At 52.9% G+C, this 14,703-nt stretch overlaps 1 protein-coding gene across 1 annotated transcript in view; it reads right to left on the reverse strand.

Moving 5' to 3' along the window:
- GCN1 (GCN1 activator of EIF2AK4) overlaps positions 1 to 14,703 on the reverse strand; it is a 54,381-nt gene that overhangs the window by 24,268 nt on the left and 15,410 nt on the right. The window contains exons 13-29 of the mRNA XM_068990196.1: positions 14,546 to 14,644; positions 14,153 to 14,326; positions 12,741 to 12,893; positions 11,175 to 11,267; positions 9,558 to 9,633; positions 9,249 to 9,408; positions 8,246 to 8,435; positions 8,033 to 8,157; positions 7,108 to 7,286; positions 6,782 to 6,875; positions 5,536 to 5,649; positions 5,252 to 5,450; positions 3,999 to 4,154; positions 3,359 to 3,540; positions 1,344 to 1,424; positions 882 to 1,025; positions 17 to 144 (exon numbers count right to left, since the gene is read on the reverse strand). Coding sequence (XP_068846297.1) covers positions 17 to 144; positions 882 to 1,025; positions 1,344 to 1,424; positions 3,359 to 3,540; positions 3,999 to 4,154; positions 5,252 to 5,450; positions 5,536 to 5,649; positions 6,782 to 6,875; positions 7,108 to 7,286; positions 8,033 to 8,157; positions 8,246 to 8,435; positions 9,249 to 9,408; positions 9,558 to 9,633; positions 11,175 to 11,267; positions 12,741 to 12,893; positions 14,153 to 14,326; positions 14,546 to 14,644 — 2,347 coding nt within the window. The remainder of the gene's footprint in view (positions 1 to 16; positions 145 to 881; positions 1,026 to 1,343; positions 1,425 to 3,358; positions 3,541 to 3,998; positions 4,155 to 5,251; positions 5,451 to 5,535; positions 5,650 to 6,781; positions 6,876 to 7,107; positions 7,287 to 8,032; positions 8,158 to 8,245; positions 8,436 to 9,248; positions 9,409 to 9,557; positions 9,634 to 11,174; positions 11,268 to 12,740; positions 12,894 to 14,152; positions 14,327 to 14,545; positions 14,645 to 14,703) is intronic.

Below are 14,703 nucleotides of genomic sequence, written 5' to 3' on the forward strand. Positions count from 1 at the left end.
TTCTGACGGTGCTCACCTCTCGGCCAGCTTCCGGATCTCCTCCTCCTTGTCGAACTTGACCACCCAGAGCCTGCGCAGAAGGTTCAGGCCATTCTTCTCATCGGTGTCAGGCGCCGGCAACACCATGTGGAGTTCCAACAGGCCCTGAGAGGCGTGGGATCACACCGCATGAGGCAGGACCTTTGGGAGGACACTCTGACCTGCCCTCCCCCTGCCCCCCATGAGGGCTGCACCATCCAAGATGAAGCCACCAGCCACTCGTGGGTCTCCACAGAAAATCAATTAAAACGAACTCTTAACTTCTTCAGCTGCACCAGCTACATTCCAAGTGCTCAGGAGCCACTCGATGGCTGGTGGCTGCCCTGCTGGACGACACAGTTAAACAGTCCCATTCCGGCAGACAGCTCCGCTGGACAGCAGCGCTGGTTAGGGAGCGCCATGAGGCAGACCAACTCATTAGCTGCTCTGTCTCTTCAAAGAGCTTTTCTTTTGTGAGATGATGGCATGCAGCGGTGAAATTTTTTTTAAGTAAACTTTAAAAATTTAACTGTTAACATTCAAGATCAACAAAAATCTCTAAAAAAGGATGTTCCCTCTGTTTTAAGAAATATCTGCCGCACTGCCATTGTGTTTCCCAGTGCATTTTAGAAGTTAGGTGACGTCGTCAAAGGCAAAGGAAAAAACCAGTGATATCTCTGCTTCGTTGTTCCAATTCCCAGAATGACCCCAAGCCACCCTCTGCGACCTTGCTCTTTGCCTCCAGCACACACTGGTGCACATGTGCAGCACCTCCCATCAGGGCAGCTCAAAGAGCAGGACTGAGGGACGAGGTTGGGGGGGGCAGGGGGGCGAGGCAGCCCTGCAAGGGCATGGGCACGCACCCGGAGTGCAGTGTCCCGCACGTTGGCACAGGGGGACAGCAGGGCGCAGAGCAGCACGTCCACCTCCTCCTGCTCTGCAAAGGCACAGCCATCCTCGCCACTGCTACTGGCACACAGGGTGGTCAAGGCCTCTGAAGCTAGAACCTGAGGGAGACATCCAGCCGCTGGGCTCAGTTCAACAAATCGTTTCCTACTACGAGGCCAAGCAGGGGAGCTGGGGATGGGCTTCGGGGGGGATCTTAACTAAGAACACCCACCTCACCCACCCCTTCTAGGCCTCAGACCCCAGAGCCAGGCCAAGGCAGTGGCAGGATCCAAGCAAAACCGCTCATGAACTGAGAACAGTCTGGCTGGGTCTCATGAATACCGCTGTGCCCAAGGCTAGAACTGAGGGCTGGGAGAGGCAATCAGAACCTGAGGGCGGGGTTGTGAACGGTAGAAGCCAGCAGGGAACCAGATCACCTGAAGTCGGGGAGAGCCCGTCCCAATCACCCAGGTTAAAAGGCGCAGCATGGCCACACGAGGCAGCAGCTCCGGGCCGTTCTACAGGAGAAAGCACATGAGGCAGGACGAAGGTCCACGGAAGGTCTGTAACCAAGCCCGGAGGCACATGAGTCCCTTTCACCCACAGGGGAACATTCTGGGTCTTCCTGCTGACCATGCTAGAGGGACCCTGTCAAGTCCACAGCTCAATCCACAGGAGCCAACCCCAGTCAGCCGTGATCTCCAAGGACTAACAATAACTATTCTTCCCCTTGTATGAAACGCAGACTTTTGAAATACAGGTGGCTCATGAACACACACGAGCCACCTGTGGCTTCCTTTGTGGCTCAGACGGTAAAGCGTCTGCCTACAATGTGGGAGACCCAGGTTCGATCCCTGGGTCGGGAAGTTCCCCTGGAGAAGGAAATGGCAACCCACTCCAGTATTCTTGCCTGAAAAATCCCATGGACAGAGGAGCCCAGTAGGCTACAGTCCATGGGATCGCAGAGTCGGACACGACTGAGCAACTTCACTTCACTTCACTTCATGAATACACAAAGAGATACTGAACTTTACAAGTAAGTAAAGAAATGCAAAATAAAACAAGACTCCATTCTTCCACCTGTCACTGGCAAGCTAAACACTACGTGAGGTTGTATGAGGTTTGGAGAAAAGGGAATGCTTAGCGAGGGTATAGCTCAGAACATGTCATGTGACCTAACAATTCCACGCCCAAGAATCTGTCCTATGAGAATGTTCACATGGTGTGTGAGGCAGTAAATGAACACGGGGACACACCACAGCTGTGTTCAAAACATGGAAAGGTTTGCAGCCTTAAAATGTCAATTAGCAAGTAAAAAGCTGACTAAAACATGGTGCGCCACGGAACAGAGCCCGTAAGATGAGACCCACAGAATGTGGGCCACACGGGTCCTGACGCTGGAGGAGGCCGAGAGAAGACATTCCCGTGTGTGAGCTTTATGTGTGCTTAAATAAAAAAAAGTCCACGAGGGTAGAGACCAAACTGTTATTAATAGTTACCTCTGAGGAGGGGCATTTCTCTTTTTGCTTCTGTATTGTTGGAATTTTTTTAAACTACGTAAGCATTACTTTCAAATTTTTAGAACATAATCTACTAAAGCTGGGCTTCCCCAGTAGCTCAACTGGTAAAGAATCCACCTGCAATGCAGGAGACCCTGTTTCAATTCCTGGTTGGGAAGTTCCCCTGGAGAAGGGATAGGCTACCCACTCCAGTACTCTTGGACTTCCCTGGTGGCTCAGCTGGTAAAGAATCCACCTGCAATGTGGGAGACCTGGGTTCAATCTCTGGGTTGGGAAGATCTCCTAGAGAATGAAACAGCTACCCACTCCAGTTTTCTGGCCTGGAGAATTCCATGGACTTTATAGTCCATGGGGTCGAAAAGAGTCGGACATGACTGAGTGACTTTCACTTTCAATCTATTAAAAAAGAAAACTCCTCGAGACTTCCCTGGTGGTCCAATGGTTAGGACTTCACGTTCCAATGAAAAGGGTGGGGATTCTAACCCTGGTCACAGAGCTAAGATCCCACATGCCTCCTGGCCAAAATCCCAAAACATAAAACAGAAGCAATATTGTAACGAATTCAATAAAGACTTTATAGATGGTCCACACCCAAAAAGTCTTAAAAAAAAAAATCCTGACTGAATGAGCTCCAGTCTCAAAAGCAAGTGAAAAGGACAGTAAACAGCACTGTCTTCTTAAGAACAACATACAATAAGTTAAGAGTCCTTCAACTCCTTTGGCTCAGAAACTATCAGATGCAGGAGACCCATAGCTTCTGTGAGGCCTTGAGAGCCTCTCTCAATAGAACATTTGCGGTCTCCCCACCAATGGCCGCTGCTGTAGGACCCCCTCCCCAGAACTGTTCATGGGTCAAGAAGTGTCAGAAGCCCCTGCCCCACCCCACCCCCAACCCCACTCAAGCCAAGGGGGACCCGAGCTCCCCGCCCTACCTCGTCCACACGCCCAGGTGGGTTGCTGGGGGAGGCCCGCAGCTGGGCGTGGACGGTAAGGATCTGAAGAATCTGGGCCATCCTTTCCTCCTCCTCCTCGCTGTGGTGGGGCATCTCGGTCAGCACCATCTTCAGAAATGGGAAAACCAAGGAGAAGGCTGGTGCAGACAGGGGCGCAGCATCTGTGAGAGCAAGAAGCAGACCAACTCTGCAAGCAGGCCAGGCCCCAAGCTTGGCTGCTACAGCATCCATCCTCAGGGCGAGTGGGTGGGGAGACAGCCGGAGGCCCTTTCTGACACCCTGAAGCCAGCAGCATCACAAGAGAGACAAGAGACGGCAGTCCAGTTCTAAAGCCAATGCCGCTCCTACCCCAGACACCGCCTGGTTCCACAATGTGAGCGTTAAAACAGACAAGTAAATTCCAACAGCAAAAACTAAACCCTCAAGGGTGGGGGGTGGGTCACAGTGACTGGACTCAAAAGTTATCCATCTAGTTCAAGGGGTGAGGTGAAGAAATCAAGGCCAGCAAGGAGAGAGACCAGCGGAAGCCACGGCCTCAGGAAGCCCGGGGGATGGGAGTCAAGTCCCCGCACAGTTCACACCGCCTCACGCCCTCTGTCCACCCTATCCTGTCCCTTACCTGGCTCGCCCTTGCCCGCCCTGCTGGTGATGGTGTGACTGTGCAGCAGGGTCACCGCCCTCTTCACGGCCACTGACAGCTCTTCCTGGCACCACGACTCGTCCAGGGTACATTCCGGCTTCAGCAGGCGCAGAGTCACATGGCTCACCAAAGTGCCTGTGTCCAAGAGAAGGGACCCACAGGGGATGACCCACGCAAAGACACACATTCTGGCTCAGGTGTGAACCAGGGACCCATGTTCCCCTGAGTTAACAGTAATCAGCTCTGCTCTGCCCATCTCCTCAACCTAGTTTCTCATTTTAACTCCGTGCCACCCCGAAAGGGTGGGCAAGCTGGTGAGGGGCTATCCTTCTGACAGTAAAGAATCAGAAGTACGCGGCGAGGAGGCATGAGCCATACAACATTACTCAGCTGGGAGTGAAGCTCTAGCCACAGGGCGCTCCCACCCTCCATGCAGCAGCCCAGCCAGCCGGGTAACACTTCCAATAGGTTCTGCGTGCACGGCCTGACTCCAGCCTCACCAATGGGAAAGTATCCTTAAGGCTCAAAGATGTCATACAATCCACAGAGCAAGGTTACCACAATTCCCAGCCACCTCACAAGGTTCTTTGTGGCTAAAGAGAAAGCTTCTCAAGCCCACAGAGACCTCTGGTCATCCACATCTGGCTGCTCAGGAGCTCTGGGCTCCACGGATAGGCCACGTGGCACCAACTATCCCACTGCCACTGAATTTAGAACTACTACAGAAAGATCAAGGGCTTCCCATGTGGCCCAGTGGTAAAGAACCTGCCTGCCAATGCAAGAGACATAAGAGATGAGGGTTCGATCCCTGGGTCAGGAAGATCCGCTGAAGTAGGAAATGGCAACTCACTCCAGCATCCTTTCCTGAGACACCCCATGGACAGAGAAGCCCAGAAGGCTACAGTCCATGGGGTCGCAAAGAACTGGATATGACTGAGTGACGCAGCACACACACGCACGCACGCACGCACGCACGCACACAATACACACAGATCACTGACTAGCATCTAAAATTTGGTCCTCAGAGTGAAGCCACAGTAGACATAAGAATGGAGAGAGGAGATGGCACCACGTGCTCCCCAGGATGTGCAGCTTGGGCTGCCTAAGGCTGCACCCACGGGAACACAGGTCAGTAGCTGAGGTTACTGCATGTCTCCCCCGAGCACTCAGGGCACCCGTCCACCCCCCTCCTGCCCCGGGGCCATGCCCACAGCCGGCCAATGAGAACTAACCCAAAGCCTTGAGCCTCGGGGGCATGACACAGGCAGCCAAGGACAGGAAAGGGGTCTTGATCCTGGGAGCAGCCAGGGGAGACTTCAGCAAGGGCAGGAAAGAGTCGACCAGGACCGGGATGTACTGGGTCAGGCCGGACGGGTTCTTGGCCAGGATGGTGTCCAGCAGCCCCAGCGCCGCCTCCAGCTCACCATCCAGCTGTAAGCAAAGTCAGCCCAGAGGGCCTGTCAGCAGGGCCCACCCTGACAGTAAGTGAGGCGGGGGCGCTGGGGTAGCCGCTCACCTCCTGCAGCCGCCTCCGGATCTGTGCCTCCTTGTCCAGCTGGGCCTGCAGCATCTCCTTCTGTTTGCTGGTCAGCTGCACCTCCTCTTTTATGCCTTTCTTCTTCTTTATCTCCTGAAGGGACAAGCACAGCAATTCCGTCTCCAGGGCACAGACCTGCCTCCCTCCCACCACCAGGCAAGGTGAGCTCAGCGCCACCGTCAGCCCCAGGCCAGCTGTGAGTCTGTGATCTGGACCCCAAACCTGCCGGCTGGCCTCCCCCACCTCCCATAAGCCCAAGGCCGCCTGGTTTCTACAGAACAGAGAGCAGTAGAGCAGCCATTTCTTGCCAGATTCTCTACAAGCAAAACACAAAGAGTCTTTACGTGTTAAGAGAAATGGAAAGTTCCTCCAAGTGTTAAAGAGGGTATTCTGGAAGCCACATAGCTTCAGAATTCTAGCCTAAGCCTCTCCCACCTCTGACCAGCCTGCCCTACACTCTCCTCCAGTGTAAGCTAAAGCCTGGCAGAGGCTGAGAGCATTTGTTCATCTGATATTTACTGAGCACCTAGGAGGTGCCAGATGCTTGGGAGACTGTGGGAACAAGACCAGGTCTGCCCTTACAGAGCTCGCCATCTTAGTGGGGGTGGCTACACAACGAACAGGGAACAGATATATAAACAAGGTGGTTCAGACCATGACCGGTGTCGTGAAAGGAATAAATATGATGCATAACAAACGAGAACGGGGAGGCTCGGCTCTGGGGAGCGTGGGCAGAGGGGTCACCTCTCTGCAGAAGGGACATGTGGGCAGAGATATAGAAGACAAGAAGAACTCAGCCTATAAAGAGTGAAGAAGAAAATAAGAAGACTGAGGGAGAAGCACAGGCTGAGACAAGAGCCCTGTGTGCTGTGCTTCCGCCAGAACCAGCCCCGTCACCACTGGACACAGCCATGAACCCCGATGCCCCAGAGGCTACACTGTGCCAGGGCCCGTGCCCACTGTAGGAGGACAGACGGGTCCTGGCCATCCAGGAGTGGGGTGTGGGGATGGGCATGGAGTCAAGTTACACCATTTAGCAGAGAAAATACATGAACTACTGACAGCAGAAAGAAAAATCTCTTTTCCTGGAGTTCTGGGTGGAGAAAGCTACTGAGAAAGAGCAGATCAAGGTGACAGGAGGACCCGGGCTGAGCGGGGAGGTCAGAGGTACATGCCACAGGTCAGGGTGACCCAATGGACTGGCCTGAGGCCTCCGCACACCCACCTCCTTCAGCTCCAACTCGATGATCTGCTCCTTGAAGGAGTAAGCTTTGTTCTCTCGCTTCATGTTGGCCTTTTTTATGCTGTCCTGCTGGGCACTGAAACACCAGAGCAGGTGATCAACCAGGTTCCATCCGGCCACGAGGCCCTTTAGCTTCCCACCAGCCACAAGACCCCTGCTACCTCTTAAGTCACGGGCACCAGGCAAGCACTAGGTCCTCCACACACTCTCGTATCCAGGACCGAAGGCTGTGTGTGGACCACAGCCAGCACTCCCCCAACAAACAGACAGACTGTATCACTTACTGAGCCCTCGAGCAGGCGGCTCACCTCTGGATGATGGACTTGTCATACAATTCCCCTGCAGGGGTCTGCATGATAGCAAACTCCTCCCGCGTCACCTGGCACAGCGCTGGGTTCTGCACGGAGGCGGTGATGGTGCTGATGAGCTGCGGGAGGACCCGGTCTGGGGACAGGATCGAGAGGGAGCCCATGGCGTTCATGGAAGACTGCCAGACAAACAGACACGGTCAGTGCCTGCCACGGCTGGCGTGGGAGAGAGGGCCTGCCATGTCTCACGCCCCGGGCAGCAGGCTCCCCTTCTTGCCACTGCCTGTTCTTTCTGAACCCTGCCGCTGGAGAGGACGGCTACAGGGTGTGCCTGCCTTCTCAGCATGCTGCACCCGGACATGGGGGACACATTTCTCTCCCACTCTTGATCTCTGTGGTTCAGGCAGAGCTTCCCCCAACCCTCGCTAGAGACGGGCATGTGACCCAGACCGGAAGGATGGGCCCTGGGATGAGCAAAGGACCCGAGTCAGGTCAACCCAGGCGGTAAGGGCCCCTGCCAGCTGGAATGGTTGGAAAATGCCAGCTTTTCCCACGGGAGCTAACGGGATGAGACGTAAGCCTAGAACAGCTATCCTGCTACTGAAAAGCAGAGACTGATAACAGAGCCCATGCTGCAGAAAGCAGCAGTGAGGCACAGAGGAAGAAGGGAGGTGGACAGAGGGCAAGAAACATTCCACTTATGAGGTCTTGAGGACATCTGAGTCCCTGTCCTGCCACATCCACGGGCTTACCAGTCAGATGCAGCAACCAGCAAGCTCCCTGCTAATCTCAAACTAGTTGGCGCTCTCTGTCACTTGCAACCCAACGGTCCAAACCACTTCTCATCACCCCATCTTCTGTTTCTCTGAATCTTCCCGGTCTGCCCTCTGACCTGAGGCCAGAGCCAGCTCACAGGCCCAACTACCTGGTTCAGGGGGCTCTGTGTGGTGATCCTGGGGATGATCTGGTCCAAGTGCCTAGTAATGAAGGCTTCTGGATCGATCTTCATCCTGGCGAGAAGTGCTGGCCAGAGGCCAGACTGCACAGCCACTGAAAGGAAGGGGAGCTCTTTGAGGCCTTCTGCCCGCCTGCTCTTCCGACAGAGTCCCTGCCCCACCCACCCACCTGGGCCACAGACCTAAGGATGGGTGGTGAGAGATGATCAGCATCTCCTGTGCCAGCTGTTCCATGCCAGTGACGCCGCCCTCCAGCCCTGGCACCCCAGAGATGACGCACAGAGCCTCCTGCAGAACCCGCGGGGGCACGGAGGCCTTGCCCGCCTCAGTCACCTCCCCAGTGTCGGTCACCAGAGCCTCGAAGGGCAGCACCTGCGGGGAGACAACGCATGAGCCCCAATGATCAGAGCCCCACGCCGGCCTGGTCCCCGGGAGATGAAGACGCAGGGAACGCGGCTGCCTGTCATTCATGCGATTCTCTGGGGCCCCTGCTGGCGTGGAGACCAATGCCCAGAGGCCTGCGCTGGGATCCACAGGCTGGTTGATGGGCTTGGAAGGAAGCACCTAGGGTCCTAAGCCTCAAAGAGTCCACAGGGGGAGAAAAGGCAACAGAATCCTATGCAGGGGGAACGAACCTGAGACTGCAAGTCTGGCACCAGCCCACATCCCTAAGGCAGCTCAGGGAGGGAGGGAAGCAGTGAAACGGGACACAAAGAGCACTGAAACCAGGAGCCAGGCCCCAGTCCTGCCACCACCCGCTGATGGGAGATGCTGAGCAAGTCATTTCAGCTGCCAGAACCATGAGCAACTCCCGTAAAACAAGCGCAGTACGCCTGTCGGCCTCTTAAAGGCATTATGAGACAAGGACAGAGAGAAGGGTAGAAAAATGTTTTAAAAAATTTTAAGTGCTTTAAAAACGAAGTGTTTTCCCATTACTCAAGAATAGAAAGGTTGACTTATGTGTGATAAGACATGGTAAAAAAGAACGGTGTCTGCAAAGGAAAAGGAATGGTGTGAAACAAGGTGGTCCCTGAGCTGTGAGGCAGGGCAGGAGACCCTGGCATCACACGGAGCCCACGTAAGTGAGGACAGCCAGGGAGCACCCCAGGTGAGATCCCACAGCGCAGGCAGGGGCAGCTCGGGGGTCTGTGAGCCCCAGTTCTGGGGCCCGGAAGAGGCTCTGACCTTGTGAGAACTGAGGACGGTCTTCAGCTCCTCCAGCAGTCCGTACGCCAGCTTGAAGCCCCCGAGAGAGGACAGCAGCTTCCGGGCCGTCTGCTGGGCCTGCCTGCGCACATGCCAGGGGCGGCTCAGGAGCACGGCCGCCAGGGCCCGGTGGTACTGCCTGCAGCAGAAGGACAGGGCGCGGTGGGGACAGCTGGGCGCGGCTCTCCGCAGCCAGCCTCCCGCCCCTCACACACCGCTGCGGCTCAGGATCCTGCCAGGGAATGGGGTCGTCTGGCCTGAGGGGGAAGGTGAACAAGCCCCACGTACTGAACTTTGCTGCCTGTGAGTCGGTGCGGATGGTCAAGAAACAGTCTCTCTGTCAGGTGCAGCACGGTACACAGGGCTGGTGAGGGGAAAGAAACAGCACAAGTGTTTTTAAAATAGAGAATACGGCTGCGGCCAAACTGCCCTGAACGCACCCGGTCTCGTCTACAACAGAGGAGACGGGGACTTCTCTGGTGGTCCAGAGGCTGAGACTCCGCGCTCCCAATGCAGGGGGCCCAGGTTCCATCCCTGGTCAGGGAACTAGATCCCACATGCCGCAACTAAGGCCCAGGGCAGCCAAATACACAAAGAAATTAAATAGAGAAAATATCCAGAAAGAACGGGAAAAGTTGGAAATCAAAATGTAAGCGTAAAATTACAGTTTCACTTGAATTTTCTTTTTTTTAAACTTTTTACTTTATATTGGAGTATAGCTGATTTAACAATACTGAGTTAATTTCAGATGTATAGCCAAGTGACTCAGTTATACATATATGTTATCTATTGAATTTGCTTTTCTGCTAAAAGCAAGTTATGCTTTTAGCATATGCACATGTGTATTTTGGAACCAGCAAAAGTATACACTTTTAATTAAAACAGTGAGATCCTATGGTATAGCACACGGAACTATATTCAATAAACTATAGTGGAAAAGAATATGAAAAGGAACGTGTATATATATGTATAACTGAATCATTCTAATGTACAGTAAAAATTAACACATGAATATATTAATAAATTCAACTATACTTCCATTATTTAATTCGTATGCAGTTCTAAGGAATAAGAGCACTCACATACTGATGTGAAATAATTTCCAAATCTAGACAGCACAATGCATATAGCATGCATATTACCTTTTATATAAAAAGGCAGACAACTAACACATAAGGATATTTATTGGTATAAAAATAAAATATCGACAATACACAGCAAGGGGATAAAACCAGTTTTCCATGGCTAGGGACACTGGGCAGAGATCAAAGCAATGGTGTAAGTTTCAGTGTAGCCCATCTTGGGGCTTTTATTTTTGTATTATATGAATACATTTCCTGTTCAAAGACTAGCTAAATGTGTTTTAAACTTCAGGAAGTGGCTAACAGTTGTAGCTCATTAACAGAATGTTGTGATGTGCAAGTCAAAAGACTTTTCAAGTCACCAATTAGCCACAGGTACTTCTAAGGCAACCTAGAATTTTAAACATACACTTAAAGATCAACAGTTCCTTTTCTGCCAAGATAGAAACCAGTAGTTTTTCTGTCTCCCGGTGGGGGAGTAGAGCCAGCCACACCTCACTAGAGCTTCTCAGCTGCCGCTGAACATAAAGCCCCTGAGACAACACCAATTACCCGATCAGCTGTAATTACAGCTAATGTCACAGCTCTATAGCTATTAGCGCTCTGTCTCCACAAACCTCCCCCTCCACTCCCACCTCCCAGCCTTCCAGGCCCCACAGGAATAACGTCATTCTCAGGAAAGCTGAGCTGCTGGTCAGACCGCTCTGCTCCAGGTCTCTGCCAAGCTGACTGGTCAAAACAATAGGCAGTCCGGGAAGGGTCATCTCTGAAGACCCACCAGAGAGACTCAGCCCCAAATTCAACTTCAACTAGACAGACTCACCATCCTCTGAAGCCATGAGCAGGAATTTCTCGGAAGTGAAAACCTGCTTCTTCTCATCCAAAATGAGCTGCCAGAAACCACTCAGTTTGGCCTCTGCAAGAGACAAAAGGTCACTCCACCACACAGCCCACCGCTTCCCCCAGGGCTGGCCCCGCCACGCTGCAGCTGCCAGGGCTGGGTCGTCTGGCAGAGCCGCCTTGGCAGGGAGGGGTCACTCCCAGGCTCACTGTCCTCCCATGCCGAGAACTAACTAGTTCTTCTGGTAGCATCACCTCTTATGGAAACCTCTGGTGCTTCTCCACTGCCTGCAGGAGCCCAGACGACCTGCCTCCCACCTCGGATTCCCACCTGCTCCAGGTGCCAGGCGGAGCTCCTTCAGGGCCTCACGTGGTGCCTTCCCTTGCCCTTCCCTGGTCTGAACTCACACTGGGCCATTCCCTTCCAGTCAGTGAAACTCCTTCTAGTCCTCAGGGCCCTAGTTCAAATGCTCCCTCCTTCAGGAAGCCTTTCCTGGCCCCTAACTCCGAAACTCAAAGCAATCCACCTGCTCTTATGCTATGTTTTGCCTTTAACGGCAGATAATGTTTGCATATCCCTTCTCCCATTACAGTAAAAGCAGCTTAAAACTTGCTGAAGCAGGGTCATGTTCACTTCTGCCTCCCCCCACGGAGAAGTAGCTGAGTGCTTTGGCCTATACTCAGGTGTCAAGCAATAATATGTGAAAAGAGCTGAATCTTGTCTCTAACCACAGGAGTATGTCCAGCTAAGTCCGCACAGGGTAGGAGTTAGACTAAACAAGCATGGAATACCCTGTAGCCACAAAAACAGAAAAGCTCTTTTCGTTGCAGATTTAGAATCTTTTCCCAGATGTGTTCAGTATATAAAATGGCACGTATAGCACGTTGTTGTTGTTCAGTTGCTATGTCGTGTCCAACTCTTTTGCAACCCCATGGACTGTAACCTACCAGGCTCCTCTGCCCATGGGATTTCCCAGGCAGGAATACTAGAGTGGGTTGCCATTTCCTACCCTGGAGGATCTTCCCAACCCAGGGATCAAACCCGAGTTTCCTGCATTGGCAGGCGGACTCTTTACCACTGAGCCAGCAGGAAAGCCCATGTATAGTACGTTACCCAGGGTGTTTGGGCAATTACACATTAGCCATCTCTGGACACGAAACTGGTAATGTCCTCCAAGGAGAGAAACTGAGTGGCTGGAAGGCAGGCTGGCTAAACTCAGGGGACACTGTTCATGTTACACCCTAAAACTGTATAACCAATCAAAAACGAAGTCCCACTGAACAGCTGCAGGGATGAGCCTCAGGGTCGCACTGAGCGGTGGGAGGGCAGCAGGGGGCGCTGTCACTGTCCTCCTCCGCTGTTACTCCAGTGCTCAGGAAGGGGAGCTTGTGGATAAAATCCATCCCGGCAGGTGCCAAGTGGCCCTGTGGCTGCTCAGGGGGTAAGTGGCCAAGCTGACGCAGCCAAATCCTGAACATCTGGCCCTCCTCCCAGGGACTCTGGAAGAGGCCCTTGTCCGCAGCCTCCTGGACACCGCTAGACTCTTACCAGCCTGTGAGTCGGCCACTGAGAGCTTCGTGAGCAGCAAGGCAGCGGCGACCCCTTCGGTGACGACGGGAACCTGAGTGCCTTGGGAGGCCGCCTTCTCCACTGTCTGGATGAGCAAGGGCAGCAAGTCCAGGGCCTGCAGCAGTGTATCACCTGTGGAGACAGGACCGGCGCCTGTCCATCACTCGGGGTGAGGGGAGGGGGGCATGATTACCTGAGAAAGGACATTCACCCCTGTCTGAACTGGCTAATGATTACCTTTCAAATACCTCGAAGGAGTGGAATAGAATCTAGGGCTTAAATCAAACTCTACAACCTTACAGATAGAGCTAGAAGGGTCCTTACTAACCCAAGAGTCTGGCTATTCATTTGATGGATAAAGAAACAGAGGGGTGAAGTGAGTTGCCCATGGCCACACAGCTGTTTGGGAGAAGGGAACCAGGGCAAAACCTCAAGTCCACCAATTTCTTTCTGGGGCGGTTTCCCCACACCAGACAACCTCCAGACCCAAAGCCCCCAACCAGAACCAATCTGCTGACCTATGAACTAAAGTCTGTTTTTTTAAAAAAAGGTAAAAACCTACCGAAACCTGTAACTAAACTCATAAATTACCAAACTGGTATATCAGAATATTTCACACACAAAAAAAGCATTTCATTTGGACAATGCCACGTTTTTGAATCCAAGAAATGTGTATTTTAAAGGTTTATGTTTGCTTTTAAAGTCTGGAGCAGAACTAGAACTAGCTCGAGCTAGAGACGAGGTTAAACCAAGACTTGGCTGTTTAGAACTCAATCTAAAGTCAACTTTGATCAGTGCACCAAAACTGCAAAGTGATACACAAGCTCGGACACAGAACAGAAGGGGGTCACCTTTCTAGAGGGCACTCTGGAATCTCCCAGACATTTCCTTAGACACAGTCATCATCCATTTAAACCATAAGTGAAACAGGAGTCCACCTGAGAGGTGGAGATTTTCTCCTTGGGGATCAAGCTCCTACCCAGATTTGCTGTGTCCCCTCACTGCACGTGTAAAAGAGGCAAGTGCCCAGATGACAGGTTTGTCAGCCCTGATGCAGGGGCAGGGCTGGTTTCTCACAGTTCCAGGGTAAAGATTATAAGTTTACACCTCATACATCAGTCTTATCAGAATCATATCTTCATGATTTCAGAAAACAGAGCAACGGGTTCTGGCTATGGGTCCTCTCTGAATAAACTTTGTACTCTGAAGGTCTGATAAGGGGGAGAAATCAAAATCAAACGGGGCTCTGATTCTAGGCTTTGTGGATGACTAAGTTGGATGCTCCCATGGACTCAGGAGGAAATGATGCAAAAAAGGCTGGACCAAAAGGGCAAGCCCGGAGCGGCGACGCCACCCTGAAGACTGGGTCTCCTCTGCAGGGAGCCGCTCACCTCGGAAGCAGACCAACATGCACTGCAGGTAGGCATGCCTCACGGCAGAGGTGGAGGTTTTAAGGCTGAAGGCTTTCTTGAACCATTCGGTGAGCTTCTTGGGTACTTCCGTGGTGAAGCGGTGACACCAGAGAGCCAAGACAGAGACAGCGTGCACCAAGGTGCCTTCGTGAACTAGGGGGAGAAGTCGGAGCCGGTCAGCCAGACATCTTACACCCACGTCATATCAGCGCGAGCCGCACGCAAAAGCAAGCCAGGTAAAGGGAGCGGAAGCAGTGATGCTTTGGGGAGGGGAAGCAGGGCCTTCAGAAGGGGTCACCGCAGGCTTCAACTGCGAAAACCGGGCTCAAACATGGGGCCCGGCTGCAGCCTCACCGTGCTGCCCAGAATTACCTTCCTGTTGGAGGAACGGGATGAAGAGCTCAGCCACGGTCCCACTCAGGATTTGACTGGAAGGCCCCGACACCACATGATGACTGACACTCCCGATCCCTGGAAGGCGGGGGTTCCCTGCTCAGCCCCTGGTCTGCAAAGAACTGCCAACGCACCAT

Source organism: Capricornis sumatraensis, chromosome 17 (assembly GCF_032405125.1).
Source record: "Capricornis sumatraensis isolate serow.1 chromosome 17, serow.2, whole genome shotgun sequence".
NCBI lineage: Eukaryota > Metazoa > Chordata > Mammalia > Artiodactyla > Bovidae > Capricornis > Capricornis sumatraensis.